The 15,137-nt window shown below is 41.5% G+C and overlaps 2 protein-coding genes across 2 annotated transcripts; one reads left to right on the top strand and one right to left on the bottom strand.

Moving 5' to 3' along the window:
- Positions 1–2,180: 2,180 nt before the first annotated feature.
- LOC121189888 (G-protein coupled receptor 4-like) lies at positions 2,181–3,282 on the bottom strand. Its single transcript, XM_041050364.1, has 4 exons — positions 3,115–3,282; positions 2,846–3,033; positions 2,658–2,709; positions 2,181–2,327 (listed from the first exon to the last, which is right to left on the bottom strand). Exons 1-4 carry the CDS (start codon positions 3,271–3,273, stop codon positions 2,181–2,183), a joined length of 546 nt encoding a protein of 181 aa, XP_040906298.1. The 5' UTR covers positions 3,274–3,282.
- Positions 3,283–7,600: 4,318 nt separating this feature from the next.
- LOC121189837 (flavin-containing monooxygenase FMO GS-OX4-like) lies at positions 7,601–11,059 on the top strand. The gene is made up of 8 exons (XM_041050305.1): positions 7,601–7,806; positions 7,953–8,091; positions 8,233–8,378; positions 8,553–8,605; positions 8,939–9,063; positions 9,731–9,838; positions 10,164–10,373; positions 10,526–11,059. The coding sequence occupies exons 1-8, from the start codon at positions 7,601–7,603 to the stop codon at positions 10,835–10,837; spliced, it is 1,299 nt and encodes a 432-aa protein (XP_040906239.1). The 3' UTR covers positions 10,838–11,059.
- The last annotated feature ends 4,078 nt before the right edge of the window (positions 11,060–15,137 follow it).

The raw sequence follows: 15,137 nt of genomic DNA, 5'->3' as shown, positions 1-15,137 counted from the left end.
TTGTAAAGATAATTTGCATCCACAGCTGGTAAAGGAGGGGATAATTTTAATTACTTCATTATCAGCTTGGGATCCTAATCTATGATACATACATCCATTTATTTGCAGATTATATTCTGTATTAATGATCCCAATCTGCTAAATAACTAATAACTAAAGCTGTTAAAGAAATGAGACGGAGCACAAACTACAACATTTCCCTCTGAAATGTGGTAAAGTGAAGTTCAGTAAGTTAGAAGCAGAAAAGTGAAAATGCTCAAATAAAGAACAAGAACCTCAAACAACTATTTAAGTAGGAAAAATACTCAATACAACTACTACTAACTATGATAATTATTATGATTACAAATATAAAAGCAAAAAGACTATAGAAGAAAATTCATTATATAAAACTGTGATCATGAAAGTTCCTGATTGAATCTTTATGTGTATTACATAGTAAAATCCTATAAAACTTACAGGTTACGTGCTGCTGTACCACCTCTGTAATGTGCAGGCTGTCATCTGCTTCTAAACAGCTCCTGTGCAGCAGTGACACTGAGAAAATTGCACAACCCAACATCCTCTTTATTTTTTTATTTTTTAAATTTTTTTTAATGTTCTATGACAGTCATTCTACCAAGAAGAACCAAGTGAAGCTGGAACTTCTTTACTCAGAAATACCCTGAATAGAACATACAGCACATAATAAAAGAACCCATGGAAACAGGCATCTATAACATGCATGCACAGTACAGCAGAGAGACAGACACAATCATCAAGAAATATACATTATTTTGACAAATCTTCAAATGACAGCTTAAAGTCTTCCTGTCATTTCAATCTCAGAATTTTACAAAAGGAAAAACAACTTTGTTTGATTATCACAAACTTCCAAATATGATTGACATCAGCTATTTTAACTCTTGCTCTGTCAGACAGAAGGTAAAAATATGATTTCAACTTAATAAAAAGGTCAGAGAAAAAGTCATATATGAGTATAGAAGTAAACAGCTGAGTTACAGTGAATATCCTGGCTCCAGTCCTGTGAATGACTGCAAACATGTGTGATTTTATTCAGCATCTCCAGTGAAATAGGTTTAGTCAGATCATCAGCCGAGCTAAAGATTTCCTCTGTGTGGAAATTATACAGAAACTAAATCCACTTTGAATGTAAGAGGTCAAAAGAAAGTGATGGAGATTTCCAAAGAGGGAGTGATGAAAATATGGTTAAGACTCGACATCATCACTGACAGTGATGTGTTCCTGTTTACGCTCTCCCATCAGGATCCTGGCAGCACTGTTTTGTATATACTGAAGCTTTTGAAGACTCTTGCCAGGGATCCTGATGAGAAGTGATTTGTAGAAGTCAACCCTGGAGGAGACAAAGGCATGGACGAGCTTTTCTGCATCAGAAAAGGTGAGAGACGGACAGAGTTTGGCGATGTTTTTAAGGTGGGAAAAAGATGATTTACACAGATGTTTAACGTGATTATTAAATGTTAGGTGAGGGTCCAGACTCACACCAAGGTTGGTAACTGCAGATGAGAGGAGAATGTCTGGTTCAGAAAAGGTGACAGTGTTTATGTCATCAGCGTAGCAATGGAAAGAGATTCCATTCTGGCTGATGACACGACCGAGGGGAAGCATATAAAATAAATAAGATCGGCCTGAGAACGGACACTTGAGGGACTCCACCTGTGACAGGAAGCAACTGGGACTTAGCACCAGCCAGGCTGACATATTCTGTCTTCCCAGAAAGACATGTTGTGAATCAGTCCAAGGCAGTACCACACAGTCCAGCTAGAATCCGCTGCCATCAGAAGGTCATTTGTGACCCTGACCAGAGCTGTTTCTGTGCTGTGGGTGGAACGGAAACCTGACTGGAATTTTTCAAATAGATTGTGTCGGTGTAGATGGTCCTGAAGCTGAATGGCAACAGCGTTTTCCAGCACTTTAGTGAGAAACGGGAGGTTAGAGATGGCTCTGTAGTTGGCAGGCATTTCTGGGTCCAGGGTGGGTTTTTTAAGAAGTAGTTTGATGACAGCAGTTTGAAGTGCAGATGGACCAAAGCGAGACTGAGGGGAGTGGTTTATTGTTTTTGGACTTACTGTATGGCAGAGAGGTTTGATTTTATCAGGGATGTGGGAAAGGGTCCAGGACACAGGTTTCATTTTCCTGATGATGACCTCAAGTGACGGTTAAGCCTCGACATCATCACTGACAGTGATGGTCTGACCTGATGTTTGTTGTGTTTCTGACTTGCGGCAACACAGACAGGCCAACAGCCTGTCAAATGCCCCTTTCCTCATGAAGACATACAGAACCAAGTCTGCAAGAGGACTGAACTGGATTATGGAAAAAGACAGGATGCTGAAGTTTTCATCATCTCTGGCTTTTTCAGACAGGAACCAAATGATTGTAGGAAGGAACAACAATGTGTAATTTAACAACACCAGAATCAAAGCTCCAACGATTCTGCGTTTCTCCTCAAAGGAGACTGAGGTGGCAGCAGACAGTGCTTTGAAGGTCCCAGCCAGAGAGAAGATAAGGACGGGGAAGGGGAGGAGGAGGTAGATGGAGAAGAAGAGTGTGTACATGAAATCAGATGCAAGCAAAATAAGAACAAAATAGATCAATGAAGAAATCCAGACCACGACACACACCACAACAGAGACCTTGATACTTCGTTTGAAGCGGTACCACAGTGGCCAGGCGATAAGCAGATACCTGCAATACAAGATAAATACACAGACAGTGTAGATATGATCACATGTAGTATATTCCTGACTCTGAGAATGCTTTAGAAACATATGGAGATGTGATGCTAAGATTCATGCAAGTACACTCAGGATGAAAAGATTACCTTTCCACAGCGACACATGTCATGAAGCCAACACTGACCGCCAGAGCTATGTCATGAATAGAGGCAAAGACATGGAAGGTCAGATCTTTCTCAGGTCTTGTCAGCCAAAAGATCGTGCAGCAGAACTGAATGAGGTCAGAGATGAGGAGGTTGATGATGTAGATTGGAGCAACATGATTTTGTCTCACCTGCAGGAAACATTGGTGAAAGTTACCAATAAATGTCCTCGCAGCATGTTCCCTCACAGACATCAGTCATAATGTACATACCAGAGAATACAGGGCATGGATGGCCAGTATGGTCAGAGGAAGGCCGATGGAGATGACGATCCAATCTATCACATATATGACATCCTTGATTCCTAATTGCTCTCCGTTCTTTCCATCGCTGCTGTTCTGTGAAGTTGTGTTGTTGTAGAAATCTTCCATTCTTCAGAGTCAGACATGTAGTTTGGGGCAGCAGGTCATGGACAAGCAAAGTTTTTCAGTGTCTCCTCAACTTTTGCTTCAATGCAACAACATTCAGCATGGATCTGATACTCAGACACTCAACGTCACCTTTTGCTTTATGTTTGGTTTATGTAAGAACAATCTGAAAATCTGAGGTATTGACCTCACTAATATACAGAGTCAGACTGATGCAGACAATGCATGCAAATCCAGCACGTAATCTACCAAAACATATTTCAGATGTCAAATCTGACGCTGAAAAGGCAAAGAACTGGCACATAGAGCAACAATAAAAAAAGCAAAAACTGTGGCATAAGCAACAACTAAACAATGACCTTACCTTAACGTGGTTAAAGATGCAAAGACATAAACTGTAATGTTACTACAAACAGCATAAACCATCAAATGTGCTAAAAGGACAATGTACAGTTATAAGTTTGAGTTGTTTTGCAGAGTTAAGTGTCACTTAACAGTGATGGTGTGAGCGATCCTCTGGAAGCCTCCTGTGTCCTTTGTGTCAGCGTTTTACAGGACTGAGAGACAAATGCAAAGTAGGGTGAAAGTGCCCCATGTATCTCATCTGGATCTGCCAAATGTAAACAAATGTAAACATTAATGTACATTAGAAGAGATGCTCAAAGACAAAATGCAGAGAAACACGTCTGAGAATGCAAAATAAAACTGTGTGGGTCAAAAATGTTACACATTCAGCTCAAATATATGACTGTTGTTTTTCTATTTTCTTTGATTGTTTATTTGTATCATTCCTAAACCATTAATAAATGATTCCAGGGCGCTGTGGTATGATTTATGAACAACAATATCTCTGTCTGTGAGCATCATGTAAGGTATTTTCTGAGGAGCTGAGGCCAACTCTTCAAGTTGTCTACAGTTCAGTCCACCAGTCATTTGCCTGAGAGAGTTTGACTGATTAGTGAGTGTGTGCTTCCTGTATTCAGCTGACAAACAAAGCAGCGTTAAACCGTCATGTATTTGAATGAGGTCTGGTGCAGCAGACTGCCTTACGTGACCCAACACCTTTCAGTGCTGTGACCAGTAACAGTGTTTGTTCAAGGGGACTAATATAACACTTCAAATGTTTATGATCCAACAAGCGTGTTTTGTAAAGTAAGATTACCAGTTAAACCAGGCTCAATTTAGAAAGTCAGGCTAATTTTATGACTGATAAAAGAAGTTTAAATGTTTTGTTTTGTCTGATCAACTATCCAAAATGCCAAGATGTTCAGTTTACAATGAAGATGTTTAGCATTTTTAGCTGCAGAACGACTTTATTGATCAGTGATTGATCAGTTCTCACACCCACACTGTGCTTTAACATGTCAGCCTTTGCCTTACCTCTCGTTTACCTCTGCTTAAAGCCTGATGAAGAGGAGACATGGCCTCCAGCTACAACAACACTGTTTGTGTGTACCTAAAAACAGGCTGCACCACACAAACTTGCACTCATTACATAAAGTAACAGGTGCAGTGAAGTGACGGGGGAAGGGTTTGTGGTTCTTTAGATTATGATCTGACAGGAGTGCTCAGGACAGACTCAAGCATCTGACTTGATGCTCGAATTAAATTCTGTTTGATTGTAGTGTAAACTAGAGGAAAAGTACGTCACATTTCTCCTAAAAAGACTAACCAATCAAACTTGTTTAATTTTGATTTGTAAATCATCCCATTTCAAATTGAAAGCAGAAACTCTGTTTCTTGTACAATTATTGTATTTACACAATTATTACTGAACATGTGCCAACACTGGTGACAACCCACTGAGCACAAACCAAAAAGCTCAGTGAGGAGTAGTCGCTCAAACATTAATGATCCTTTAGCCGAAAGCTGCTAAATTTAGATTAACATTCTGACTAAGCAGTCTACACTTTAATTAAACAACACTGAAAAGTGAAGGAAAACACACTCTTCACATTGATACACTGACTGAAACTGCTGTGTTTTATACCATGATTTATATCCTGAACAGGAAAAAAATATTTTCCAGTGGTCATGTTAAATTGTTTTGTATTTCCAATCATTGAGAGTAATGCTTCATGTCCATCTGTCTTTACAACTCATCATGTCTTTTTGCACTGAAAAACAAGGAGCCAGATGTGTCAGAAATGCTCCTTAAGACTTCAAACCTCTGAGTGGGTGTGCTGAGGGTCCATGATTGATTGACAGTTGAGCCCCGCAGCCATGAAACACAAAGCTGACAAATTTGTTTGGATTACTAATGAGATGGAAAGTTTTTTTTGGTCAGCAGCGACAAGGGCCACTCCATTTCACGTCTATACTGACCAACGTCCACACTCAGAGGTAAGTTTTTAATCTTATTCCATGTTTTACCAGATACATAATCAGATAGAGTGTTGGTAAACAGCATATTAACAACCATGTATGTAGATTAATGTGCAGAAAACATATTTTAAGAGAAAGGAGAATTCTTACAGTATTTTTGGTGGTTAGCAAAAAAAATGTATTTGATCCCAAGGCACAAATGCCTTTTTTCTAATGACCTACAAAAACAGAAAAATAAATAAAAAAAGTAGAAACTGAACTAGTTACCTGGACAGACTATATATCTGTATACATTTTCATCAAGATAATTAAGAAGTGAATTTAACAAACACATCTGTACATTTTTGTCACTGACAGGACTTAAAGTCAGTGAAAGATTGAGGTCTTGGGTAAATATGTTCCTTGAAAACATCTGGCAAAACTAAATAGTAGTTTGTAATTGAACTGCAGTGGAATTGTATTGGTGAGTACCAAGTATAACTACACAATAATCTACTGTACAGTGTATACAGGTGTAGAATATACAGTAGTAAAGGAGCTTTAACAGAAATGTGAGGTAGTGTTATACTAAAGAGGTCCATACTAAGATTTTGGGTTATAATTATAAAACGTGAACAAAACGTGGACATTTGTTCTGAAGCTGGATGAAAAGACTGTTACATGGATGTTGACAGCTGTTGGTTCATTTCACGGCAGCACAGCTCTCCAGGAACATTTCAGTAAAAATACAGTAAAGTTAGTAAAACAGTTTAAGCAGAATATCTCTGCTTTAATAAAATGTAACATTCATATCATGATTCTTTAATGGTTTACTGTAATATTTCGTGCTTTAGTATTTAGTGGAACATCTGTGTGTAACGTGGGTGTGTCAGTATGGATTGGCTGTGGTATGGCTGCCTCTCTTCATCTCCAGCATTAAAAATAAAACCTCAGAATCTACTTCACTTGCAAAATGCTTCTAAAAGACACATTAAACAGCAGTCCTCAGTGTCCCTTTCAGCCTGGGTGAAAGGGACAGAGGTACTGGGCCTTTTAAATATCTGTGCCCATTGTTCCTGTTTGGGGGGAAAGGACCCAAATGCAAACACCATCAGATGGACAGATAGAGATAATGCCTTGTAACTAACTGAAAATCACTGGCATTAAGTCCATGTCCAGGAAACAGAACTCAGGTAACAAAAAACACTGGGATCATAGACTCCAAAGCAAACTCTGGGGATTCTTACTTTGAGTGAGCAAAGTAACGCGGGTAAGCCCAGAGGAAAATGAGGATCAACACAGGAGACAAGTCCATGAGGAAAAGACGAGCAGGATCACAGGAGTAAGCGGAGACCAGCACAGGCACAAACTCGGGAATGAAGACAGCAGGAACAAACTGGGACAAGACAGCAGACAAACTGACAGAGAGACAGGGAAACAACAGGACTTTCATACACAGTGTATAACTAGCCACAGGTGATTCCCGTTAGGGTGGGGCAGACGATCAACAAGGTGGGAAACAACACAATGACAGGAAGTAGACTAAGAACAGATACACAAGGCACAGGGCTTCAAAATAAACAGGATATACTAACAAAACCAAGTACAGGTACACAAGAAGCAGGATTTCAAACTAAAACAAGAAATACGGAAAACAAAACCAGAGAACCAAAACAAGAGTAACGTGATTTAAATAACACAGGAATTACAAAACCAATGAAGAAACCAAAGAAATCCTTAGAAAAAACATCCAAATCCAAAAGTCTTCAAAACAAACAACAAAAGAATCCAATAAGTCCAACACTGTCCACAACAAGCTCATCCAAAGTCTGAAGCTGTCCAAGAAGAGCTCCCACGCTCTGCCAGCACAATCCAAAGGAGTTCCAACACAGCCACCAAAGGTCTGATCACAACAGTTTTATAATCAGTCCATGATCTGAATAAGATGTAAAGAAAAAAGGTGAAATTACTAGTAGTGAGGGCGCCTAAACACACCATTATTTTTGACCTGTCTTTCAGGATAAGGATGACCAAGGTGCGGGTGGCAGTAATTGGAGCTGGGGCGTCCGGGCTGTGTGCAGCCAAACACATCCTGACAAGTCCAAACTGCTTCGCCCCACCAGTGGTGTTTGAGCTCAGCGGCAACATTGGCGGCACTTGGGTGTACGATGAACGCACTGGTACACGTGACAATGGGCGGCCGATCCACAGCAGCATGTACAGAGACCTCAGGTATGTTAATATGCACACATTTGTATGTGGGTGTGTCGGTGTGTGGGTGGGACAGTTTTCAAGAGCAGATCATCAGTTTGTTGATTGATTCTCTACCTTTCAGAATGTAACGGTTCTTGTTTTTTTTTTTCGTGACCCACCTACAGGACCAATGTGCCCAAAGAGGTGATGAAATTTCCCGATTTCCCGTTTGAGCCTCAGGAGAAAAGCTTCCTGTCTCACCAGGAAGTTCTCAGATACCTGGAGAGTTACTGTGACAGCCACAACATCCGGCCTCACATCCGGGTAAGCTGTGTTGGGCTGTGACCAATATTTTCTTAACACCTGTACAACAGGTTATCACCTGCTATGCATTAATCAGGCAAAAAATAGACCTCATTGTGACTCTGCTGCTTTCTTTCCTTCTGTTCTCCCTCTGTGTGTCAGCTCAACACAGTGGTGGAAAATGTGAAGCCTGTTGTCATGACAACAGAGGGAGAGGAGGAGGAGAAGACAGTATGGGAAGTGACATCATCTGACTCGTCAGGTTGTTGGAAAACGGAGACCTTTGACGCGGTCTTTGTCTGCACAGGGTAAGATGTGATCATGTGCAGTGTGTGTATGAGAACTAATGGTTTATTAATTTACCTCGTGTGTTGTTAAAGTGTAGATTTGCACACTTTAACTGTGAGTCATTATCTGCACTCACCACTGAAATGCTGCAGCCTCAGTGGTTGTCCTAACCGCTTTCTGTTTCCCTCTCTAAGGCACTTCTCAGACCCTCACATCCCAGACATACCGGGGATAGAGAACTTTAAAGGTGGAGTCAAAATTAATTAATGTGTTTTCACGCCCATTAATATTTTATTACATTAGCAAGATACCTCATTTCAGCCCAAAATATCAGTAATGTGACTTCACTGGTCAGTGCCATTCTAGTGCTGATATTAAAATAGATCAGAGGAGATGTAAGGCTACCGTAACAGAAACCATTATTTCCAGTCTTGGAAGGTGTAATCTGTTTTTATGGTGCCTGGCTAGCAGTTTCCCTCTGCTTCCAGTCTTTGTGCTAAGCTAGGCTATCATACCTCTCTCTGTACCGGACACGCAGCCACGAAAGAGATGTCAATCCTGTCTCTTCCTCTGTACGCAGGAAAGGTACTCCACAGCCATAACTACAGGTATGCCGAGCCGTTCTCAGGTCAGTCTGTGGTGGTTCTCGGAGCTGGATTTTCAGGAGTGGACATTTCCATTGAACTGACCAAAGTGGATGCCCAGGTAACAACACACTGCAGCTGATCTGTAAACAGTTTAAAATGTCATTATTTTACATAACTCTGTGTGAGTTTTTCATCTTCAGCAGAAAGCAGTATGAGGGGTAACTGATCAGTTTGTGGCATAAAAGTAGAAAGAGATGAATTATACAGCTCTTGTTTCATGTACATGAAAGTTTGAAGGTAATAACTTTTGTGGTATTTCGAATTGGTAATTGAAAATTGCAGATCAGCAGTGTCTGAGAAAATGGACAACAGCAGCCTCTGATACCTCCTACCTACCCAGAAAAACAAATATGCTGTGTTTTCTAAAACTGACTCCTTCTGCTTGAGGCCACAAACTGATCAATCAGGCCTGTACTGTATGTTTGGCGCCCTCTACCTGTTTTGTTCTGCAGTACATCCTAATATCTGACTAAATCCAGGATGTCTGATATCATATATCATCAAAAAGCAAAATCTAGGTCTGCATTCCCAGTGAATTCACGTGAAAGAAACAGAGTAAAAACATCAGTGTGTAAACTACAGTGAATGTGGACTAGGTGCATGAAGGAGAGTGGAAAATACAAATACAGTCACACAAATGCAGTGTTGGTGAGGAAGAAGTCATTAACACGTTAGATGAATAATGACACTAAGACGTATCTCCACACCTCTCTTTCTCTGTCCAGGTCACTTTGAGTCATGGCCGCCCTCGCTTTAACTGTCCTTTACCTTCTGGGATGCAACAAGCCGGTCCGATCGAGGCTATCCAGGAGGATGGCAGCATTCGCTTCCAGGTAATTAACCCTGTCAACAGATAAACTCAAAGTCAAGGTGAAAAGATGAAAAGGTAGAGATGTTACACTCAAGACAGACTGCTCGACACATACTGACCTTTCACAGCAGAAGTAGAGTGGAAAGATGTTTTCATTTCTCGCTTCACCATGACAAAATCATGAGACCATCCTGAACAAGGCCTCATAACATCACACTCATATCAGGGGGGTGTAGTGAACAGGAACCCTTCATTCCTCCTCCACCGGGGGAACATGGTGTCTCCATTCATCAACATGTTTGAGCAACAGCCTCCAGTTAAAACCCTGTTGAACTGCTCTGTTTCAGGACGGCTCAGTAAGCGAGGCTGATGTCCTACTGTTTTGCACTGGGTACAATTTCAAGTATCCATTCCTGGATGCAGCTCAGCTGGGTGTGGAGATCCATGATCATCTGATCACGCCGTTGTACCGCTTACTGATTCCCCCTGCCTTCCCCACGCTCTTCTTCATTGGCATCTGCAAGCTCATCTGTCCCTACCCCAACTTCTACTGCCAGGTGAGGTGGAAATAGATGTTGTCCATTGTTATCGGATGTTACCCAGGATTATCAGAAAGCGCCAGCTGGACTGAGCAAGACATCACAGACTGGTGAGATTTCACAGAGAACTCCAGTTTTGCTTGTTCTGAAATCCAACTTTATCCCCACAGGTTCGGTTCGCTGTGGCCACGTTGGACGGCACAGTCACTTTACCAACTCGGGCCCAGATGGAGGACGAGGTCCACCGAGATATTCAGGAAAAGTTGGCCCGTGGAGTTAAGCTGCGCCACATTCTGAGTTTGGACACGGATCAGTGGGAGTATTGCCACTCACTGGCTCGCATGGCCAACTTCCCGCCACTGCCTCCTGTCATACGCAGCCTCTTTGAGGAGGCAAGGAGGCAGCGTGCCAAAAACCCAGAAAACTACCAGAATCTCAGATATAGGGTGATCAGTGACTCGCAGTGGGAGCTGATTGAATGATTGAAGATAGGTCCTTTAGAATTGAATGACCTCTTGACCTTTCATTTTAGCACCACCTTTTAAGCAACCTTTAGATTTTTAGCTCCACTGCTGATAAAGCTCTGAGAATAGATAGATCATTGTTATGTTATGTTATTCATTTCCATGTTTAGGGAACTCTTTAATTTAAAAAATATCTCAGACTTATTTGTTTCATATTTATTAGCTTTATATAAATTAATTTCTATTCTTGGATTTTTATTATTTCATGTCTTGCTGTCACACAACTCATCCCAAACTCAAGAATAAACCACGTCATGGTCAGAACTTCAGCATTTTGCATGTTCTGTTCAATTCTTTCATATCATAGCAGTAATGAACACTGCAGTAGGACATCGGACGAGTTGACCTATAAGACACTGCCTTCACCTATGATCTTTCCTCTGGGGCCTTACATTTTATCTTTATGTAGTGAAACACTCAGGTTAACAATCAGTGTGATACAGTTCAACAGCTGCACAAGATGCATCCTCCAAAATGATCACAAACTGGTCTAACCCTAACCCCAAGATAAGGTTCTTTACTGTATAATGTGGTTTAGTGATTTTCAACATGTCGATTCAAGCAGTGGAGCTGAAAGTCCTCTGTTCTCACACAGAAGCTGTGAGTTGTTTTCATTCGTGCTGGTGCTACCTGTTGGTTTCTGTGTCCAACCACAGACACAGACACAAAGCTTACGTCCAACCACAGACACAGATACCTGTTGCTATCTGTGGTTGGACTTAAGCTTAAAACACACAACAAACCACAGCAAGACCTGATGCACGGAAAGAACAGAACAGACTCAGTGAGTCAACATTTTCAAAAGTCTCAGCTCACAGTGAACTTTTATCAAATGTGTGCAATGTTCTAAAGTTGGATAAACTGGATTTTGGACTATTTTTTTTTAGGATAAATTAAGGAACAATTCAAGAATGAATGAATGAATGAATGAATGAATGAATGAATGAATGAATTAGGACACAAATTAGAGAATTTTCCACTTTATTTTATCAGTCAATGTATCCAGAGGTCAGACAATGAGACTAAAAAATTACTGTAGAGATTACACAGCAAAAATAATCACAACAGATTTTCCTGTTTCTATGAAGGGCTGTGAAAGGTCAAAACTGGGAACATACAACTCTACAGGAAGCTACAGCTGTGTTACAGATAACGTACACATAAGAGTAAAAAAAAAAAAAAAGGAAGTTTTACATTTTTACAAACCTTAGGTAAAGGCGAAGCGAGCAGGGAGGAAATGTGTGAGGAATAATAAACTGTAAAAACGGATGTTAAAAAAATGGAGTTGATTCTGCACCTTCCTCAGTCTTTCGGTGCAGGGGGCAGCAGGGCACAGACTGGGGTCTTCGTGGACTGCCTTGCAGCTTGAATATCCGAGGTTTGATTCCTGTAGCAGACCATCGCTGTCAAGAGGCAAGTAAGAGTTGAAAACAGTCGCTCTGTATCAGTCTTGAGTTTTCAGCAGCTTTGAACATGTCTGTTGAAAGAAAATCACTCAGGATATCATCCAGTGGGAGGTCTGAAGACAGGAGATGTTCTGGATCCCAATTCACCAAACCACATCCTCACCCACGTCCAAAAATCTATCCAGATCTTCAAAGAGGTCTCGGTGCAGCAGGAGAGGGCCGAGTGATGGCTTTTTCGTTTTTTCTTCTTTTCTCAAGATCTAGGTTGATGCACAGTCTAGTCTTGGTACTTACAAAGGTCTGATGCTGGATATGTTATCATCCTCCACTGTCTTCTCTTCTCTTCTCTCATGTTGTGTCCTGGCTCGGTTCAGTCCCTGACCTCTTCTTCTATGACTGACTTGTCGCTCGGCCTCATCCCTTCGTCTTCACATCTGCTGCCTGTCTCTGGTTCTGGACTTGGCGGCAGCAGCTCCAAGTCTTTGGAGCTGCTCGTGCTGGCAGCTCTGGCAATCCTGGTGAGCGTCTGTTCGTACGGTGAGGGTAGGTAGACCATGAGGAACACGCCGTCCGTCACGTCCTGCTCGGAGCTGGAGCTGGGGAGCTGGTTCTGTCCCCTGCTGCGACGGAGGGAGGACAGCAGCTCGCAGTTCCTCTCCGGGTCCTGCAAGTCCTCCAGGGCGATCACATTGGCCAATCCCAGCTTGCCGTCGAGGCTGAAGCCCCGCCTGCGGCGCCAGATCAGTAAGCCAAGGACGCTGAGGATGAGGAGGAGGAAGGAGACGATTGCTACGACGATGTAGGTGACGGATGCTGCACTGATGATGGCCTCACCTGAGCTCTGACCCTGTAAGTCAGACACAGAAAATGTCATCACTTGATAACAGTTTGCATCTTCTTCATTTTTTCTTTTATGAATCTGTTTAGTTTCATTTGTCATCTTTAGACGCCTGTTTTGTGTGTGAATATAAAACTGTGAAATCTTATCTAATCTTTGCCTTCTGGTGCAACAACAAGAAATACATTTCATAGGTGTTAATACTATAGTTTGCACAAAGCACATCAGCACATGTAAAAGCTACACAGATTATACTGTGACGTGATAATCTGTTTGGTTGCTGGACTAAAACAAATGAGGTCAATAACAAAAACAGTAAAATAATAGAAAAAAAGATCCTGTTTTGTGATTTAAGCAGAACTGTCGGTTTACTGATAACATCTGGCCAACAGAGGGCGCTTGTCAGTCACAAACATCAGTTCATCTGTACCATCACAACTGCTGTAGGTCAGGGAAGAGCACAAAGTCACTGTATACACTGAATATTTGTTTTTAATTTCAATTCTTAATAAATTTAATCACTCAATAAAGCGCTGAATACAAGTTTAATGAGAGCAAAATAAAGCTGTGACTACTCTTAAATCTTGCTGTAAACTTTTGAGCACAAATATGAAGCTCGTACAGAAAGTTGTTTCCTGTTTGTTTTACGCCTCATTAAAGGAAGCGCATCGGCATTTGGGTTTTGTTTTCAACACATCTGGATCTGTAGGACTGAAATTAACTAATTAAACTCAGACTCTCTTAAAAAGAGTCGCTTGAATGTGTGGATTCTTCAGTTTTATCAGCCACATGTATGTAAAATATTTCTTAGAATATGACTGATCATTACAAGTGAAGATACACTGTGGAAAATCTTGTTTCAATATGATATCTGTCCTATAGTAAATCCACATTTAATCAAAAGCTGTTTCTTTTTCTTTATCTGGCGTTTGACACGCCTTGTTATGTCATGTCAGTGGTCAAATGCCAAAATGTCATGATTTTTCTATTGTACGGTATAAAGCAGATTTTCATCCTGCAAATCTCAGTCTTTAAAACGTAATCCTAAAAGGCAAAGCAGGATTTTCGGTTTGCAAACTTTGTTCAGTAAAATGCCACAAAAAGTTACATGATTTTAGTTATAATGAGTCATAATGTGGCCTATAAAAATATCAGAGAATTCCCAGTTGGCTGTAAGTGCTCCTGGAAGCTTCTTGGTGGATTAAATGGTTAATATACTAATAAAAACTCAACAGATCCATTAATAATGAAAACAGTCGTCAGTCCCTGCACAGCCTTCACATCTGGATAAACTCACTGGTGCTTGTCTGTCGGTGGAGGGCAGAGCCGAGGGGCCGGGCGACCAGTCCAGAGAGTCCCGGCCGGCCGGTCCGAACTTCATCCAGCTGCTCTCCAGCAGAGACCGCATGGTGGACGAGTTTAGGATTTGAAGCCCAGCCGGAGCCAGGGGCCACAGGGGCCGAGATCGCTCAGAGGAGGTACGGTGGCTGGAGAGATGAGGAGGGTGAGTCCAACTGACAGCTCAGAGGGACACTGACTGCAGCGCTGGAGCGATCAGCCTGAAATAATAACTGTGAGGGGGAGGGAGGGGGGTAGGGAGGGAGGGAGGGGGGTAGGGAGGGAGGGAGGGGGAGAAATGAGGGCAGCAGACAGTCCGTGTGTCCAGCTGAGAGGAGACACGTCACTGGTCCTGATGGGAGGATTTACAACTGCTGGGAACGGTCAGCTGCAGCACAACACAACTGTGTGTGTGCGTGCATGTGTGTGATTAGTTAAAAAAAAAAGTGTTATTTTTTGTGCACCTCACTTCATCTTTGTTAATCAAGTCAAATAACTGATTTAACTAATTCTCCTCTGTTATCCTGGTTTCCAAAGGGAAACTGGTGATTCAGATGAATCAAGAGGTGAATAATGATCTTGACTGGACTCGGGAGGTGTGTGAAAACCTGTTTGATAAGGAACACATGACTCACAAGCATTCACTTTCAATACTTTTATAAGTTTATGAGATTTA

This window comes from Toxotes jaculatrix, chromosome 11, assembly GCF_017976425.1.
Source record: "Toxotes jaculatrix isolate fToxJac2 chromosome 11, fToxJac2.pri, whole genome shotgun sequence".
Lineage (NCBI taxonomy): Eukaryota > Metazoa > Chordata > Actinopteri > Toxotidae > Toxotes > Toxotes jaculatrix.
Note: the sequence above shows the minus strand (reverse complement) of the source record. Positions and strands in the feature narration are given on the sequence as shown.